The 15,599-nt window shown below is 39.4% G+C and overlaps 2 protein-coding genes across 2 annotated transcripts; both read right to left on the reverse strand.

Annotated features, from left to right (window-relative positions):
- Window positions 1-2,778: 2,778 nt before the first annotated feature.
- On the reverse strand, window positions 2,779-4,281 carry LOC147487920 (uncharacterized). The gene has a single exon (XM_086574200.1). The coding sequence runs from the start codon at window positions 4,279-4,281 to the stop codon at window positions 2,779-2,781; it is 1,503 nt and encodes a 500-aa protein (XP_086430326.1).
- A 6,803-nt stretch (window positions 4,282-11,084) lies between these two features.
- On the reverse strand, window positions 11,085-11,867 carry LOC147487921 (uncharacterized). Its single transcript, XM_086574201.1, has one exon. It carries the CDS (start codon window positions 11,865-11,867, stop codon window positions 11,085-11,087), a length of 783 nt encoding a protein of 260 aa, XP_086430327.1.
- Window positions 11,868-15,599: the final 3,732 nt, after the last annotated feature.

A 15,599-nucleotide genomic window follows, 5' to 3' on the forward strand; every position in this document is an offset into this window, starting at 1 on the left:
TATAGTCTTATTTGAGGATTCTGCCTGTTTGTTCCCCTCCGGATTGTAAGGAGCTGAGAACCCTTGCTTCACCTTGAACGCTTAGAGGAAATCACGTACCTTACCCCCTGTAAACTGAGTCCCATTATCCGCGATTATAGTATGCGGTAGCCCAAATCTGCAAATTATGTTCTCCCACAGGAATTTCTTGACTTGTTCCTCCTTAACCTGCTGTAATGCTACACCTTCTACTCATTTGGTAAAATAGTCAGTCGCGGCGAACATGAACCTTCGTTTGCCACTGACCATGGGTAGCGGTCCGACGATGTCTAGCGCCCACATGGCGAAAGGCCAAGGGCTAAACACCTTATGCTAGGATTCCGCAGGAGCATGTATTAGCGGTGAGTATCTTTGACATTTCTCACACCTCTTGGCATACTCGATTGCGTCTCGCTTCATGTGCGGCCAAAAATACCCTTGCGATAACAACCAATGCGCCGTCGTCCTCCCCGCCGAATGGCTTCCGCAATCTCCCTCATGAATCTCACTCATGACTTCTTCCGCCTGTCGAGGCCCTAAACACTTCAACAATGGACCGCTGACATTACGTCTGTACATGTCACCATTTATCAAAGTGTATCTTTGGGACATCTGCTCTATTCTTTTCCTCTCTCATTTGTCCTCGATCTCTGACCCCGAAAGGAAACTCTTTATAGGTCCCATCCATCTTGACCCTTCCTCGGTGACTTCCCAAATCCCTTCATCCTCGGATGTACTTGGTTTGCTGAGCACCCTGATTTCAACGGCTCTGCCCTCGGTTCCCGGAAGAACCGCCGCAACATACACTAAAGCGTCGGCATGTCTGTTTTCTCCGCGGCCAAGATGAGCGAATTTGATCTTAGTAAATTTGCTAGCCTTTCTCTGTAATACCTCCAAATACTTCGCCATCCTGGGGCATCGGGCCGCAAACTCTCTGTTCATTTGACATATTACCAAGTTGGAATCTGAATACACCGTTAATTCCATCACTCCCAGATCAGCGGCCATTTCCAATCCTGCTATTACTGCTTTGTACTCTGACTCATTATTCGAAGCTGCGAACCCCAATTTCATCGAACCGGTTATTTTCTGGTGTAACCAATACTACCCCAATTCCACTTCCTGTGTCGGTCGCGGACCCATCTGCGAAGACCCTCCATCCTTTCCTCATATCCCAAGGATCGAATGGGTCATGACTGGGATCACCCTCTCGTTCCATAATCATATTTTCCCTCCACGTAGGGTCCTCGACGGGGAATTCTGCTAGGAATTCCGCCATAGCCTGTGCCTTCTCTGCTGTCCTGATCTGATACTCTATATCGTATGAACTCAGCACTACTGCCCATTTCAGCATTCTTCCTGACTTGTCCGCCTTCAAGGCCTGTTTGAGTGGCAAGTTAGTCACCACCACTACTGAGTGAGCATCGAAGTAAGGTTTCAATTTCAACGCTGAGAAAACCAAAGCCAAAGCAAATTTTCGATCCTACTGTATCTGGTTTCAGCATCTAGCATGGTTTTGCTCTGAAAGTACACCGACCTTTCTGCCTTGTCCACCACCCTTATCAACACAGAGCTGATTGCGTACTCTGACACCCCTAAGTAAAGATACAACTTTTCTCCTTGCCCTGGTCGCGACAGGATTGGGGCTTTTCCCAAATAAACCTTTAACTCCTGGAAATCCTTTTCGCACGCCTCGGTCCACTGGAAGTCGGTTGTCTTCTGCAAGAGTAGGTACAGAGGTCTACACTTGTCTGAAGGCTTTGAAATGAACCTGTTGAGAGCCGCGATTCTCCCTGCCAACCTCTGGACCTCTTTCACATTCTGTGGTGATTGCATTTCCACCAAAGCCCTGATCTGGTCCGGATTTGCTTCGATTCCGCGGTATGTGACGATATAACCCAAAAACTTTCCCGATGTCACCCCAAAGGTGCATTTCTCAGGATTCAACATCAGCTTGTATTTTCGTAGTATAGAGAACGTCTCCCTTAATCATTCTAGATGTTCCTCCTCGGTCATACTCTTCTCTACCATATCGTCTACGTAGATTTCCATTCCCTTTCTGATTTTTCTCTCAAACATCTTCTCCCCTACCCTCTGAAATGTGGCCCCGGCGTTTTTCAGTCCGGAAGGCATTCGGGTATAATAGTAGATTCCTCCTTCTACTATGAACGCGATTTTTTTCTGGTCCGGCTCATACATGAACACCTGATTGTACCCCATTGATGCGTCCATGAATGAGAAAAACTTAAACTCCGTTGTCCGATCCACCAGCTCGTCTATCTGCGGCATTGGATAGCAATCTTTTGGGCACTGCAAGTTGACATCTGTGAAATCGACACACATTCTCACTTTTCCATTCTTTTTCGGAACCGCAACAATGTTTGAGAGCCACTCTGTGAATTGGCATTTGCGAATTATGCCGGCCGCTTTCAACCAATGTATCTCCTCTCGTATTCCTTGTGCATACTGCGACTTTAAACCTCTCATCTTTTGCCGGATGGGTTTGGCTCCCTCTCTCATATGCAACCTGTGACAAGCAAATTCCGGATCCATCCCCACCAGATCCTCTACGGACCATGCAAAAACATCATTGTTCTCTGTTAACAAATTGGTCAACTTTGCTTTCCAACTCTCCGATAAATCGACCCCAATAGACACAAATTTCTCCTCTTCCTCGGTACCTACGTTCACAGTCTCCACCTCATCCATTGTCTTTGCCCCTATTAGCAATTTCCCGTTCTCTACCGCGGTCTGTAATTGCTATGTCCGGGGTTCGCCATCTCTTTGGGTATCCTTATCCGGTGTGCGGATCAATTCGCGAATCGCCACCTGGTGAATCTTTTGAGCCACGACTTGGTCCCCCCTTATCTCATACATTCCTCCCTTAGTTGGAAAACGGATCACTTGATAGTAGGTGGATGGGATTGCCTTCATCTCGTGAATCCATCTTCTTCCCAAGATCGCGTTAAACTGCGAAGTAGAGTCCACAATCATGAAACGAGTGAACACTGTCACCGGACCTGCAGTCACTGGTAGCACCAGTTCCCCTATGGGTTCAGTCATGCTACCGTTGAATCCAAACAAATTAGTCCGAGGGGGCTGCAATTGCTTCTTCTCGAGGCTCATTTCCTCCATCGCACCCCTAAACAACAAATCGGCTGAGCTCCCGCAGTCTATTAATACCCTCTTCACCATGTAGTTACCCACTGCTATCGTTATTACCAGTGCGTCCTCGTGAGGTGAGACTACCGCTTCCAGATCCCTCGGTGTGAACTCTATGCTCCCATCCCCCGCAGTGACCCCTGGAACTGGCCGCGGAATACTCGAGACCTCATTTATTTGTTGTACGTTGGCCGTCCTCCTTACTTTGTCCCTGTGAGCATTCCTTCCTATTGTTTCTCCACTAAAGATAACATTGATTGTACCTAGAATCCTTGCCATGACCGGCGCTCCTTGGACTGGATGGGTCTCCTTGATGAATTCCCTCAGCAACCCCTTTTCTATCATTCTCTCTATCAACCATTGTAACGTGAAACATTCATTGGTTTTATGGTTTCTGATCTGGTGGTAGGCACAAAACGGCTTCTCTTCCAACTCTCTAGGTGTACTTCTCGGACCTTCATAATACTGCATCCCTTCGATTAGCGGCAAGATTTCCTCCAAGGGTTTGTTCAAAGGAGTTGACGCTATGTCGCGGTATGGTTTTCTCTCGCAAATGTCTCTCCTACCTTGGTCCCGACCTCTCTCGGCTTTGTGTGTTTCTTCCTTGTAAGACCCCCCTTCTCTTGCCGCAGCCTTGCCTCTGTCTTTTCGGTCGTCATGTCCTACACTCTGCACTGATTTCTCTGTCTTCCTAGGTTCCTTGGTAGTTCTTTGCAACATATCCTCATAGCGTATGTACTTCTCGACCTTCGGATACAACGCATGTAACGTAGTGACTTCGATTTTGGATACAGATTCGTGGACTCTAGTTCCCTGTTTCAACCCATGCTGGAATGCTATGACCACGGTGTGCTCATCCAGATTCTCCACCTTCAACGTCTCTTCCTTGAATCTACACAAAAATTCCCTTAATGTCTCGGCGGATTTCTGTTTGATGTTGAAGAGGTCTGCGATATCCACAAATGCCTGCTCCAACTCCTCGAACTTATTTATACTCCGTGATGTCAATCGGTAATACCAATCCGAAGCTTCCCCTTTCAAGCTGGCAGGAAACATCATGCAGCGGAGTCCATCATATTTATTCTCTTGCCACAGCGGCATCTACTACCTGAAATGGTGTAAGTGGTCTGCAGGATCACCCCTTACCGTCATATCGCTCGAACCTCAGCTGCGAGAACCTCTTAGGTACCTCAGAGTTCCAGACAGCATCTGCTAGCGGGTTCTGATTGAGTTCTGCCACCACCTTCTTCACTGCCCATTGGTTCTCCTTTTCCGCCACTCGATTTACTTCTCTATCATTTTCGATCATTGCTTGGACCACCTCCAGCGTGACCCCTCTTTCTAGATCACCTCTCAACCCCTGAAATGCTTCCTCGTTCTGGCCTCCCACCTCGCTATGGCTCTCTAGTCTCCTCCTATCTTTGTGTATTTTCTCTCTCTCTTCTAAGACCATCATTCTCTTCCCTCAGTCTCACTATCTCTTCCTGCAGAAGTCTGGTTGCCTCCACTGCCACATCTTGAGCTTCCTCCTGCGTTTCTTCCATCTCTACACTCAGGGTTTCTTCCTCCCCGATTTCCGCTCTCACTTTTTTTGGTCTCCCTCTTAATTTCTTAGCTATCGTTGCCATTCTGTAAATTTCTCTTCCTATCATTAGATCGCAGGTCACCTCGTGTTCCCTATAGACTGCGCCAAATGTATAATTAGATTTTACAACCCTTGAAATCAAAATGTAATCTCTGATCTTACAACCTCTCTTCTCTATTTTCTCTCTGTTTCTTTTCTTTCTTTTCTCCCTTTTTCCTTCCTTTTTCTTTTTTCTTTTTTCTCTCTTCACTTTTTCTCCCTCTTCTTATATCCTCTAACCGCTAACTGTTTCTTGGTTCCATGATCTCCACCTCTCTCTCCCCACGATCGCTAACTGCCCACCTACCATCTTAGGTATCGCGGCCTGGATCCCCTACTCATGACGTCTCTTCTACTAACTTGCATCCACTCTAGCTCATGAACCCTCCTTTTCTTCATGTATCTCTTGAGTCCACGTCCTTCTAATATTTTGCAGACTCAATCCTGCGCTCTCCCTCTCTCCTGCCCTATACTATCTCGATCCATGAGACGTGTCAGCCTATTGGTCCTGAATTTGGCTGATACAAGTGACTTCTCCGTAGATAAAGTTTGTTTTGTTTTTTTGTTTTTTTGTTTTTTTGTTTTTTTTAAATTTTGGTTTTTATTTAATTTTATTTTTCGCTCAAACCTATGATTCGTCAGTTGGAATTTCTTCAGTGAGTTTTCTGTAGTTAATATTTTTTTCCCCCAAATAAAGCTATGAATCGTCAGCTGAGTTGGAATTTCTTCAGTGACTTCTCCATAGTTCAAGTTTTTCTTTTATTTATATATTTTATTATTATTTTTTTTAATTGTTTATTTTCGTTCAGACCAATGTTTTTTTAGCTGGAATTTATTCAGTGACTTCCCTATATTTCAAAGTTTTTTTTTAATTTTATTTATTTATATCTATATTTTTTTAAAGTTATGGTTCGATCATCAGTTGGAATTTCTTCTGTGGCTTCCGCGTAGTTTGAGGTTTTTATTTTATTTATTTCCTCAAAGCTCTGACTCGTCAGCTGGAATTTCTTCAGTGACTTCTCCGTAGTTCAAGTTTTTTTTTTTTTTTTTTTTTTTTTTTTTTTCGCTCAAAGCTATGATTCGTTAGTTGGACTTTCTTCGGTGACTTCTTCGATGTTTTTTTTTCCGGTCAAAGCTATGATTCGTTAGCCGAGCTGAAATTTCTTCAGTGACTTATCCGTAGTTCAAGTTTTTTTTTTATTTATATATTTTATTTGTTTTTCCGCTCAAAGCTACGATTCGTCAGCTGTAATTTCTTCAGTGACTTCTCCATAGTTCAAGTTTTTTTTTTTTTTTCTCAAAGCTATAATTAAATCAGTTGAGTTGGAATTTCTTGATGAATTATCCGTTCAAAAAAAAAAAAAATATCCAAAATATATATATATATATATATATATATATATATATATTATATATTCGGCTCAATGCTATGATTCGTGACCTAGAATTTCTTCAGTGACTCTATGTAGTTCAAGTTTTTTTTTCCCTCTCAAAGCTAGGATTCCTCAGCGAAGTTGGAATTTCTTCAGTGACTTATCTGTAGTTCAAGTTTTGTTTTGTTTTTGTTTTGGGGGGTTTTTTTTTCCCCGTTCATAGCTATGATTCGTCAGCTGGAATTTTTTCCATGACTTCTCCCTATCTCCATAGTTAAAGATTTTTTTTGTTTTTTTGTTTTTTTTTTAATTTTTTTTTCAGTCATAGTAATAATTCGTTTGCTGGTATTTTTCATTGACTTCACCGTAGTTCCAATTTTTTTTTTTTTTTTGCCGCTTAAAAATATGATTCATCAGCTAGAATTTCTTCAGTGACTTCTCCATAGTTCAGGTTTTGCTTTTTTATTTTTTGTCTTTTTTGTCCCGCTCAAAGATAAGATTCGTCACTTGAGTTGAAATTTCATCAGTGACTTCTCCGTAGTTCAATTTTGTTTTTTATTTTTTTTTTTTTTTTTTTTTTTTGTTTGTTTGTTTGTTTGTTTGTTTTTTTTTTTTGTTTTTGTTTTTTTTTCCGCTCAAACCAATTATTCGTCAGGTAAGTTGGAATTTCTTCAATGACTTTTTCGTAGTTAAAGATTTTTTTTTTCTTTCCGGTCAAAGCTATGATTCGTCAGCTGAACTGAAATTTCATCCGTGACTTCTCCGAAGTTCAAGTTTTTATTCATTTATTTTTTCTGCTCAGAGCTATGATTCGTCAGCTTGAATTTCTTAAGTGACATCACCGTAGTTAATTTTTTTTTATTATTATAATAATTATTATTTTTTTCGTTCAAAGATATGATTCGTCAGATTGAATTTCTTCATTGACTTCTCCATAGTTCAAGATTTTTTTTTTCCACTCAAAGTTATAATTCGTTAGCTGATGTGGAATTTCTTCAATGACTTCTCCGTAGTTCAAGTTTTTGTTTTTGTTTTTTGTTTTTTTTTTGTTTTTTTTTGTTTTTTTTTTTCACTCAAAGCTATGATTCATTAGCTGAGATGAAATTTCTTTAGTGACTTCTCCGTTTTTTTTTTTTTTTTTTTTTCGCTCAAAGTTATGATTTGTCAGCTGGAATTTCATCCGTGACTTCTCCGTAGTTCAAGTTTTATTTTTTTTTTGGCTCAAAGTTTTGATTCGATAGCTAAGATGAAATTTCTTCAGTGACTTCTCCATAGTTCAAGTTTTTTTTTCCCACTCAAAGCTATGATTCGTCAGCTAGAATTTCTTCAGTGACTTCTCCGTAGTTCAAGTTTGTTTTTTTCGCTCAAAGCTATGATTCGTTAGTTGGAATTTCTTCCGTCTCCGTAGTTCTAGTTTTTTTTTTTTGGCTTAAAGCTAAGATTCGTTAGCTGAGATGAAAATTCTTCAGTGACTTCTCCGTAGTTCAAGGTTTTTCTCCCCCACTCACAGCTATAATTCGTCAGCTGTACTTTCTTCGGTGACATCTCAGAAGTTCAAGTATTTTTTTTTATTGTTTTCCGCACAAAGCATTGATTTGTCAGCTGGAATTTCTTCAGTGATTTTTCCGTATTTCAAGTTTTTTTTTTACTCAAAACTATGATTCGTCATCAGAGTTGGAATTTCTTCAGTGACTTCTATGTAATTCAAGTTTTTTTTTCTTCTTAAAGTTATGATTCATCAGTTGGTATTTCTTCAGTGACTTTTCCGTATTTCAATTATTATTTTATTTATTTATTTATTTTCCCGCTCAAAGCAATGATTCGTCATCTAGAACTTCTTCAATGACTTCTCCGTAGTTCAAGCATTTTTTTTTCGGCTCAAAGCTATGATTTATCTCTTGAGATGGGATTTCTTCAATGACTTCTCCGTAATTCAATTTATTTTTGTTTTTTATTATTTATTTATTTATTTTTTCCGATAAAGCTATGATTCATCAACTGGAATTTCTTCAGTGACTTCTCCGTAGTTCAATTATTATTTTATTTATTTATTTTATTTTTACGCTCAAAGCAATGATTCGTCATCTGGAACTTCTTTAGTGACTTCTCCATAGTTCATGTTTTTTTTTTGTTTTTTTTTTGCTCAAAGCTTTGATTCGTCTGCTGATTTGGAATTTCTTTAAAGAAATCTCCATAGTTCTAGTTTTTGTTTTTGTTTTTGTTTTTTTTTTTTTTTTTTTTGTTTTTCTCTCCGCTCAAAGCTATGATTCGTCAGTTGTTGTGGAATTTCTTCAGTGACTTCTCCGTAGTTCAAGTTTTTTTTTTCCTCTGCTTAATGCTATGATTCGCCAGTTGGTATTTCTTCAGTGAATTCTCCGTAGTTCAATTATTATTTTATTTATTTATTTTATTTTTCTGCTCAAAGTAATGATTCGTCATCTAGAACTTCTTCAGTGACTTCTCCGTAGTTCAAGCATTTTTTTTCCGCTCAAAGCTATGATTTGTTAGCTGAGGTGGAATTTCTTCAATGACTTCTCCATAATTTAATTTATTTATGTTTTTTATTTATTAATTTTTTTCGATAAAACTATGATTCGTCGACTGGAATTTCTTCAGTGACTTCTCTGTAGTTCAATTATTATTTTAATTATTTATTTTATTTTTCCGCTCAAAGCAATGATTCGTCATCTGGAACTTCTTCAGTGACTTCTCCATAGTTCATTTTTTTTTTCTTTTTTTTGCTCAAAGCTTTGATTCGTCTGCTAATTTGGAACTTCTTCAAAGAATTCTCCATAGTTTTAGTTTTTGTTTTTGTTTTTTTTTCTCCGCTCAAAGCTATGATTCGTCAGCTGTTGTGGAATTTCTTCAGTGACTTCTCCGTAGTTCATTTTTTTTTCCAGTCAAAATTATGGTTCGTCAGCCGAGCTAAAATTTCTTCAGTGACTTCTCCGTAGTTCAAGTATTTTTTTTTCTGCTCAAAGCTATGATTCCTTAGCTGCAATTTCTTTAGTGACTTCTCTGTAGTTCAAGTTTTTTTTTTCTCACTCAAAGCTATGATTCATCAGTTGAGTTGGAATTACTTCAATGACTTCTCCGTTGTTCAAGATTTTTTATTTTTTTTCACTCAAAGCTATGATTCGTCAGCTAGAATTTCTTCATTGACTTCACCGTAGATCAAGTTTTTGTTTTTGTTTTTTTTTTTCCGCTCATTGCTATGATTCATTTGCTGGTATTTTTCAGTGACTTCACCGTAGTTCTAGTTTTTTTTTTTTTTTTTTTTTTTTTCAAAGCTATGATTGGTCAGCTTGAATTTCTTCAGTGACTTCTCCGTAGTTCAAGTTTGTTTCTTTTTTTTTTTTTTTTTTTTTATCGCTCCTAGCTATGATTCCTCATATGGAATTTCTTCAATGACTTCTCCATAGTTCAGAGTTTTTTTTCCCGCTCAAAGATATGATTCATTAGCTGAATTGAAATTTCTTCAGTGACTTCTCCGTAGTTCAAGTTTTGTTTTTTGTTTTGTTTTGTTTTTTTTTTTTTTTTTTTTTTTTTTTTGTTTTTTTTTTGTTTTCCATTTTAAATTTATTTTATTTTTCGCTCAAACCTATGATTCGTCAGCTGGAATTTTTTCAGTGAGTTTTCTATATTTAATGTTTTTTTCCCCCACACAAAGCTATGAATCGTCAGCTGAGTTGGAATTTCTTCAGTGACTTTTCCATAGTTCAAGTTTTATTTATTTATTCATTTATTATTATTATTTTTTATTTTCGTTCAGACCTATGTTTCGTTAGCTATAATTTATTCCGTGACTTCCCTATATTTCAAGGTTTTTTTTTAACTTTATATATATATATATATATATATATATATATATTTAAAGTTATGATTCGATCATAAGTTGGAATTTCTTCTATGACTTCCCTGTAGTTTATGTTTTTTTTCCCCTCAAAGCTTTGACTTGTCTGCTAGAATTTCTTCTGTGACTTCTCCGTAGTTCAAGTTTTTTTTTCCGCTCAAAGTTATGATTTGTTAGTTGGACTTTCTTCTGTGACTTCCCCGAAGTTTTTTTTTTTTTTTTTTTTTGCTTAAAATATGATTTGTTTTTGGAATTTCTTTTTTTTAGTGACTTCTTAATAGTAAAAGTTTTTTTTTTTTTTTTTTTTTTTTTTTTCGCTCAAAGCTATGATTCGTCAGCTGTAATTTCTTCAGTGACTTCTCCGTAGTTCAAGTTTTTTTTTTCCACTCAAAGCTATGATTCTTCCATTGAGTTGGAATTTCTTCAGTGACCTGCGGCATCCTCTCTTACAATTTGTTCTAGACTTTCCTCTAGAGGTGCCAGGTATATCATATCAAAGGGTACAGTACAATTAGCAATCTTAGCAATAAAGTCTGCTGCCCTATTACTTTCACGAAAAGAGTGGATGTATACAATCTTATCAAACCACGAGTTTAGCAGCTTGATGGAGGCTACTAAGCTCTGACAGTACCAAGGAGCACTCTCCGAACCTAAAAGTATGCATATTGCTCTTAGTGAGTCAGATGCAACCTTCACCTTCCTAAAACCCATTATCTTGCATCCTTTCAATCCTTGAAGAATTTCTCTAAGCTCCTGGACAACTAGAAGGATTACATCCCTTGTACATGAAGTGCACTCCTCCTTCTGAATTTCTAACCAAACCTCCATAACTCGAGCCATTGTTACTTACTGAGCTATCAGGATTCAACGTGACTTCATCGGCCTTAGGTGAAGCCCATGTACAAGTGACAGGGACCTTTGACACAAACTGAGTTTGTATACCTAATCTCTACATTAGAACTTTCACGCCTGTTGAATCTTTAATCTCCTTCAGTTGCCCTTGCAATGAAATTTTCTGCTGGTTTAAAATAGCATTGCCAACTTCAACAATTGACTACTGGTTACCTTGAAATCTTCTACTGTTCCATTCCACCCATATAGCATTGATGGTAGCACATACAAAAGCCTTTAAGATATCAGCTTGAATAGATTTGTGATTAGTAGTTTGAAGGATGTCAAACCACTCAGCATTTGAGCCCTTAACAGTTCCACTTAATCCCAACTTTCTCTTAATTCTGGCCCACAGTGTTTTAGAGAAATCACAATCGAAGTAGAGATGTTTAGAGTTTTCCCTTGCGCCATTACATAAGCAACACGATGAACTGGATAGAATTTTCCTGACTATTAACCTGTCCTGCGTCAGAAGTGATCCTGAAAACAATTGCCAGCTTGTGAAAGAATGCTTGGGTGTAACCAGTTTTCCCCACACCAGTCTATACCATGGGACTTTAGCTCTAAATGATTTCAAAGATTGGTACGCAGACTTTGTTGTGAACATACCTGAACTAGTCTCCATCCACACCACCTTGTCCTTTTCCAGATTTAGATGTATGCTCTTACTAAGGATCCATAACTTGACTTCACAAGGGGGGATATTGTGCACAGCAGCACACCAGTCACCGGATGAAATAAGTGCCTCAACTGTGGCGTCTTCAGGGAAATTTAGAATTAATCTTGCTTCTGTATTCAACCACAAAGGTCTGCTTGAACACCAATGATCATGCCAGAGAGAAGTGTTTCTGCCATTGACAATCATGTGTCGAGTAAACTGGCTTGCTGTCTCCCTATGGTCTAAAACATTTTTCCATACCCAAGAGCAGTCTTTGGGCACCTCCATAGTCCAGAAATGCTTGCTTGTAATCTGATATGTCCACACCCACTGCACCCACAGAGATTCCTCCTTACTAGCAATTTTGAAAACAAGTCCACAATAAGCAGCTTTGTTCCAAATTTATGGGTCAATTATACCAAGGCCACCTTCCACCTTTCTCAATCTGATAGTGGCTAGGTTTGCAGGATATACTTTCAACTTCATGTCAGCTCCACACCACAGATATCTATTACACATCTTTGTAACACGATCCAAGACGGTCATAGGTAGAATAAAGACTCTAGCCTAATATGTGTGGAAAGTGGATAACACATTTTGAACAAGTTGGAGTCTACCTGCATAAGATAAACATATATTCTTCCAATTAGAAATTCTGCAAGTGATTTTCTGTATAAGAGGAAAACAATCCTTGACGCCAAGTCTTGCTAAAAATAGAGGAAGGCCTAGTATGATATGGGTGGAGAAGCAATAGTAACTCCCATACAGTCAGACAGCCAGGGCTTTAGTTTCATCATCACTTCCCGCAAGCAAAGAAGTTTTGGAGGGGTTGAGGTTAAGCCCAGTTAATGCAGCAAAACTTTCCAAGTCTTGCTTGATGGCCATGATAGACTTTTCATCCCCTCTACAAAAGATCAAAATGTCATCCGTGAAGCAAAGATGAGTTATATTCAGCTTCTTGCATTTTGAATGAGGGTTGATCCTACGTTCCTGTAGGCTATGAGAAAGAAGGCCACTCAACAATTCCATAACAAGTACAAAGAGGTAAGGTGATATGGGATCACCCTGTCTGAGTCCCTTTTTACCTTCAAAGTACCCATGAGGCGTACTATTGATCAAGATGGAGAAATGTGGTGTAGTATAACACATTTTCACCCAATTGACAAACTTGCTGGGGAAGTTGAATCTGTGGAGAATAAATTCTAAATCTTCCCATGAGAGAGTATCATAAGCTTTCTTTAAATCCACCTTGATAGAGCATCTGGCCGTACCATACTTCCTTGTGTACTGCCTAATCAATTCATGTGCCAACAATAGATTGTCTTGAATTAATCTGCCAGGAAGAAACGCTGCTTAGCTAATAGATATCAAAGATGAGCTGAAAGGCATTAATCTATTAGTGAGAATCTTCAAAATGCATTTATAAACAATATTGCAGCAAGAAGTGGGCCTAAACTCTTCAACTTTTGTAGGGATTAAACCTTTGGGGATAAGGCATATGAATGTAGAGTTAACACCTCTAGGAATATTGTTTCTTGCAAAACAAGAAAGAACAGCTGCAGAGAAATCATGTCCAAGGCAGTCCCGGTTTCTCTTGTAGAAGAAAGCATTATATCCATCAGGCCCCGGGCTTATGTTGTCATCCATACTAAAAACAGCCTTCTTGATCTCATCTATAGTGATGTCACTACATATAACTGTAGATTGTTCAACGGACACAATACTCCTAACAGGAATGATTTCCAGCTGAGACACAGAGCAGTTTGCTTGAGAGTCTTGTCCTAGAATGGACTTGTAATATTCAATAAAGGCATCTGCCACCTTTTCTTGTCCCTCACATCTTTGCTGATGCATATCCGTTACCACCCAAACATAATTTCTGGTCTTCCTCTCCTTGATGGTATTGTAGAAGAATTCAGTACCTCTGTCTCCGTGCACTTTCCATTCAATATAGGTTCTCTGCTGTAGATCTGCTTCTTCCAGTCTTATGTTCTCACAAAATTTTATTCTGAGCTCCTTTTCCTCCAAACCCAAGTTATGATCAAGTGGTAGTACTTGTAGTCTTTTTTGAATCTCTTCTAATTCCTTCCTGGAGATTTCAGTTTTAATTGAAGATTGGAAAAGATTGCTTTGACCACCTTTTCAACTTTGATTTTAGCATCTTCAAACTTTCGAAGTTAAGGCGTACATCTCACTACCATACAACTGAATTGACCAGCAAGATTGCTAAGTATCCCTGAATTCTGGAGTATGAATCCAAAAATTACTAAATCTGAATGGTGGCCTACACCTGTATGCATCTATCCAAGAAACCATAATAGGTGAGTGGTCTGATATCCCTTGAGTCAAGAAATCTGCCACAGAACTTGGGAAAGTTGCACTCCAGCATTGATTCACCAAGCACCTATCCAATTTTGCCCATTTCCTATTCAAGCCTGAGCCATAGTTAGTCCATGTGAGAGTACTCCCCACTGATTTGATGTCGTAGAGTCCAGCTGCAACTAGACAATTTGAGAAAGGAATTGTTTCTCTTGGATAGACTGGAAGGTCTCCAACTCTCTCATCTGTGAATAACACATTATTATAGTCACCCACGCAACACCAAGGGCCAGCGATGTTTGAGCTTATAGAAACCATGTCATGCCATAATCTCGCTCTAGTATTCATATTATTACTAGCATAAATTGCAGTAAAGAAAAACTCAACTAAGTTATGTAGTAGAGTCACCTTACAGTGGATAAGCTGCAAAGTTTCCCTCACCTTGTCAACTGAAACTCTACTAACATCCCAAAATATCAAAATCCTTCCCGCATCATCACTGTTGTAGTTATGTTCACATTTCCAAGATGGTGCACACAGTGAGCTAATGTAATCAAAATTCACAGCTTTAACCTTCGTTCTAACAGACCTAACAAAAGTAGTTATTTAGCCCTTATAAACTTACTAATTTGCTTTGCTTTATTTGGGTCGTTGAGACCTCTTATATTCCAAACACACATAGCCATATAATAACTATCTAACGACCTCGACCTCTTTTGTTCCCAGACCCTTTTGGTCGACCTCTTCCGCTTTTAGCTTGGCTGTTAGTTGCACCTCTATTATTACTTTGTGGGCTTGCTCCATTCCCATCAGGTACAACCACTAGAGTTGTTTGTTTGGCAATGACTTCTCCTGCTTGTGTGTGCTCAACAAACATATCTCTTGCTTCTCCCACCATATTAGAGACAAGAGTTCCTCTCATTAGTATAAACTTCCGATTCGTCAACAGCTGGCAGAGAGAGTTGTGGAGCCACCTGTAGTGGCATAGTGTTAGGAGTTGGACTGGGTCAGCGGTGCAGTGGATAGGACGCAACATAAGATGGAGAAGAGGGAACATACGAGATTAGTACCGCAGAACCCTAGACCGCGACGTGGCATGCATACGATATGAAGGAGAGCCATGTGATGATGCAACAGATGGACGGCCTAGAAGGGGAGGAGAGGGATATAAAAAGAAGAAGTGGGATGAGAAAGAGGAGGCTGCTAGGGTAAGAAAAGAGGAGAATAGTGAGAGAGAGAAAGAAAAAAGAGAAAAAAGAGAGATTGTGAGAGAGAGAGATTTAGGGTCAATACATTTGGCACCGTTTGTGGGGAATAGAGAAAAGAAACTTAGAAATGGCACCGAAGAGAGCAGTGGGTAGACCAAAGAAGGTTAGGGTTCATGAGCCGACGCCAGAAGCGGTGATTGAGGAGGGAGAAGAACTAGAAGAAGGGCGAGCATCGGAAGAAACACGTCTGATGCCAGAGGAGATTGAGGGGCTGAGAGAGGAGAATGATGAGCTGCGAAGAGAGAGAGAGAGAGAGAAGACAGAGGAGGAGGTCGGAGAAGAGCTAAGCGAGGGGTCCGAAAATGAAGGATCTAAAGATGAGGAGGAGCCCGGACCGAATCTAGTAGAAGACCCGGTAGCGGGGTTGACAATGGAGCAAGTCCAAGAGATGATAGACAATGATAGGGAGGCAAATCGGCGACAGACGAAGGAG

Source organism: Coptis chinensis, chromosome 7 (genome assembly GCF_015680905.1).
Source record: "Coptis chinensis isolate HL-2020 chromosome 7, ASM1568090v1, whole genome shotgun sequence".
Taxonomy (NCBI): Eukaryota; Viridiplantae; Streptophyta; class Magnoliopsida; order Ranunculales; family Ranunculaceae; genus Coptis; species Coptis chinensis.

Excerpts from the sequence above, each read along its gene's own strand:
- LOC147487921 (XM_086574201.1), bottom strand. The coding sequence starts at position 11,867 with ATGGAGGTGCCCAAAGACTGCTCTTGGGTATGGAAAAATGTTTTAGAC.
- LOC147487920 (XM_086574200.1), bottom strand. The coding sequence starts at position 4,281 with ATGCCGCTGTGGCAAGAGAATAAATATGATGGACTCCGCTGCATGATG.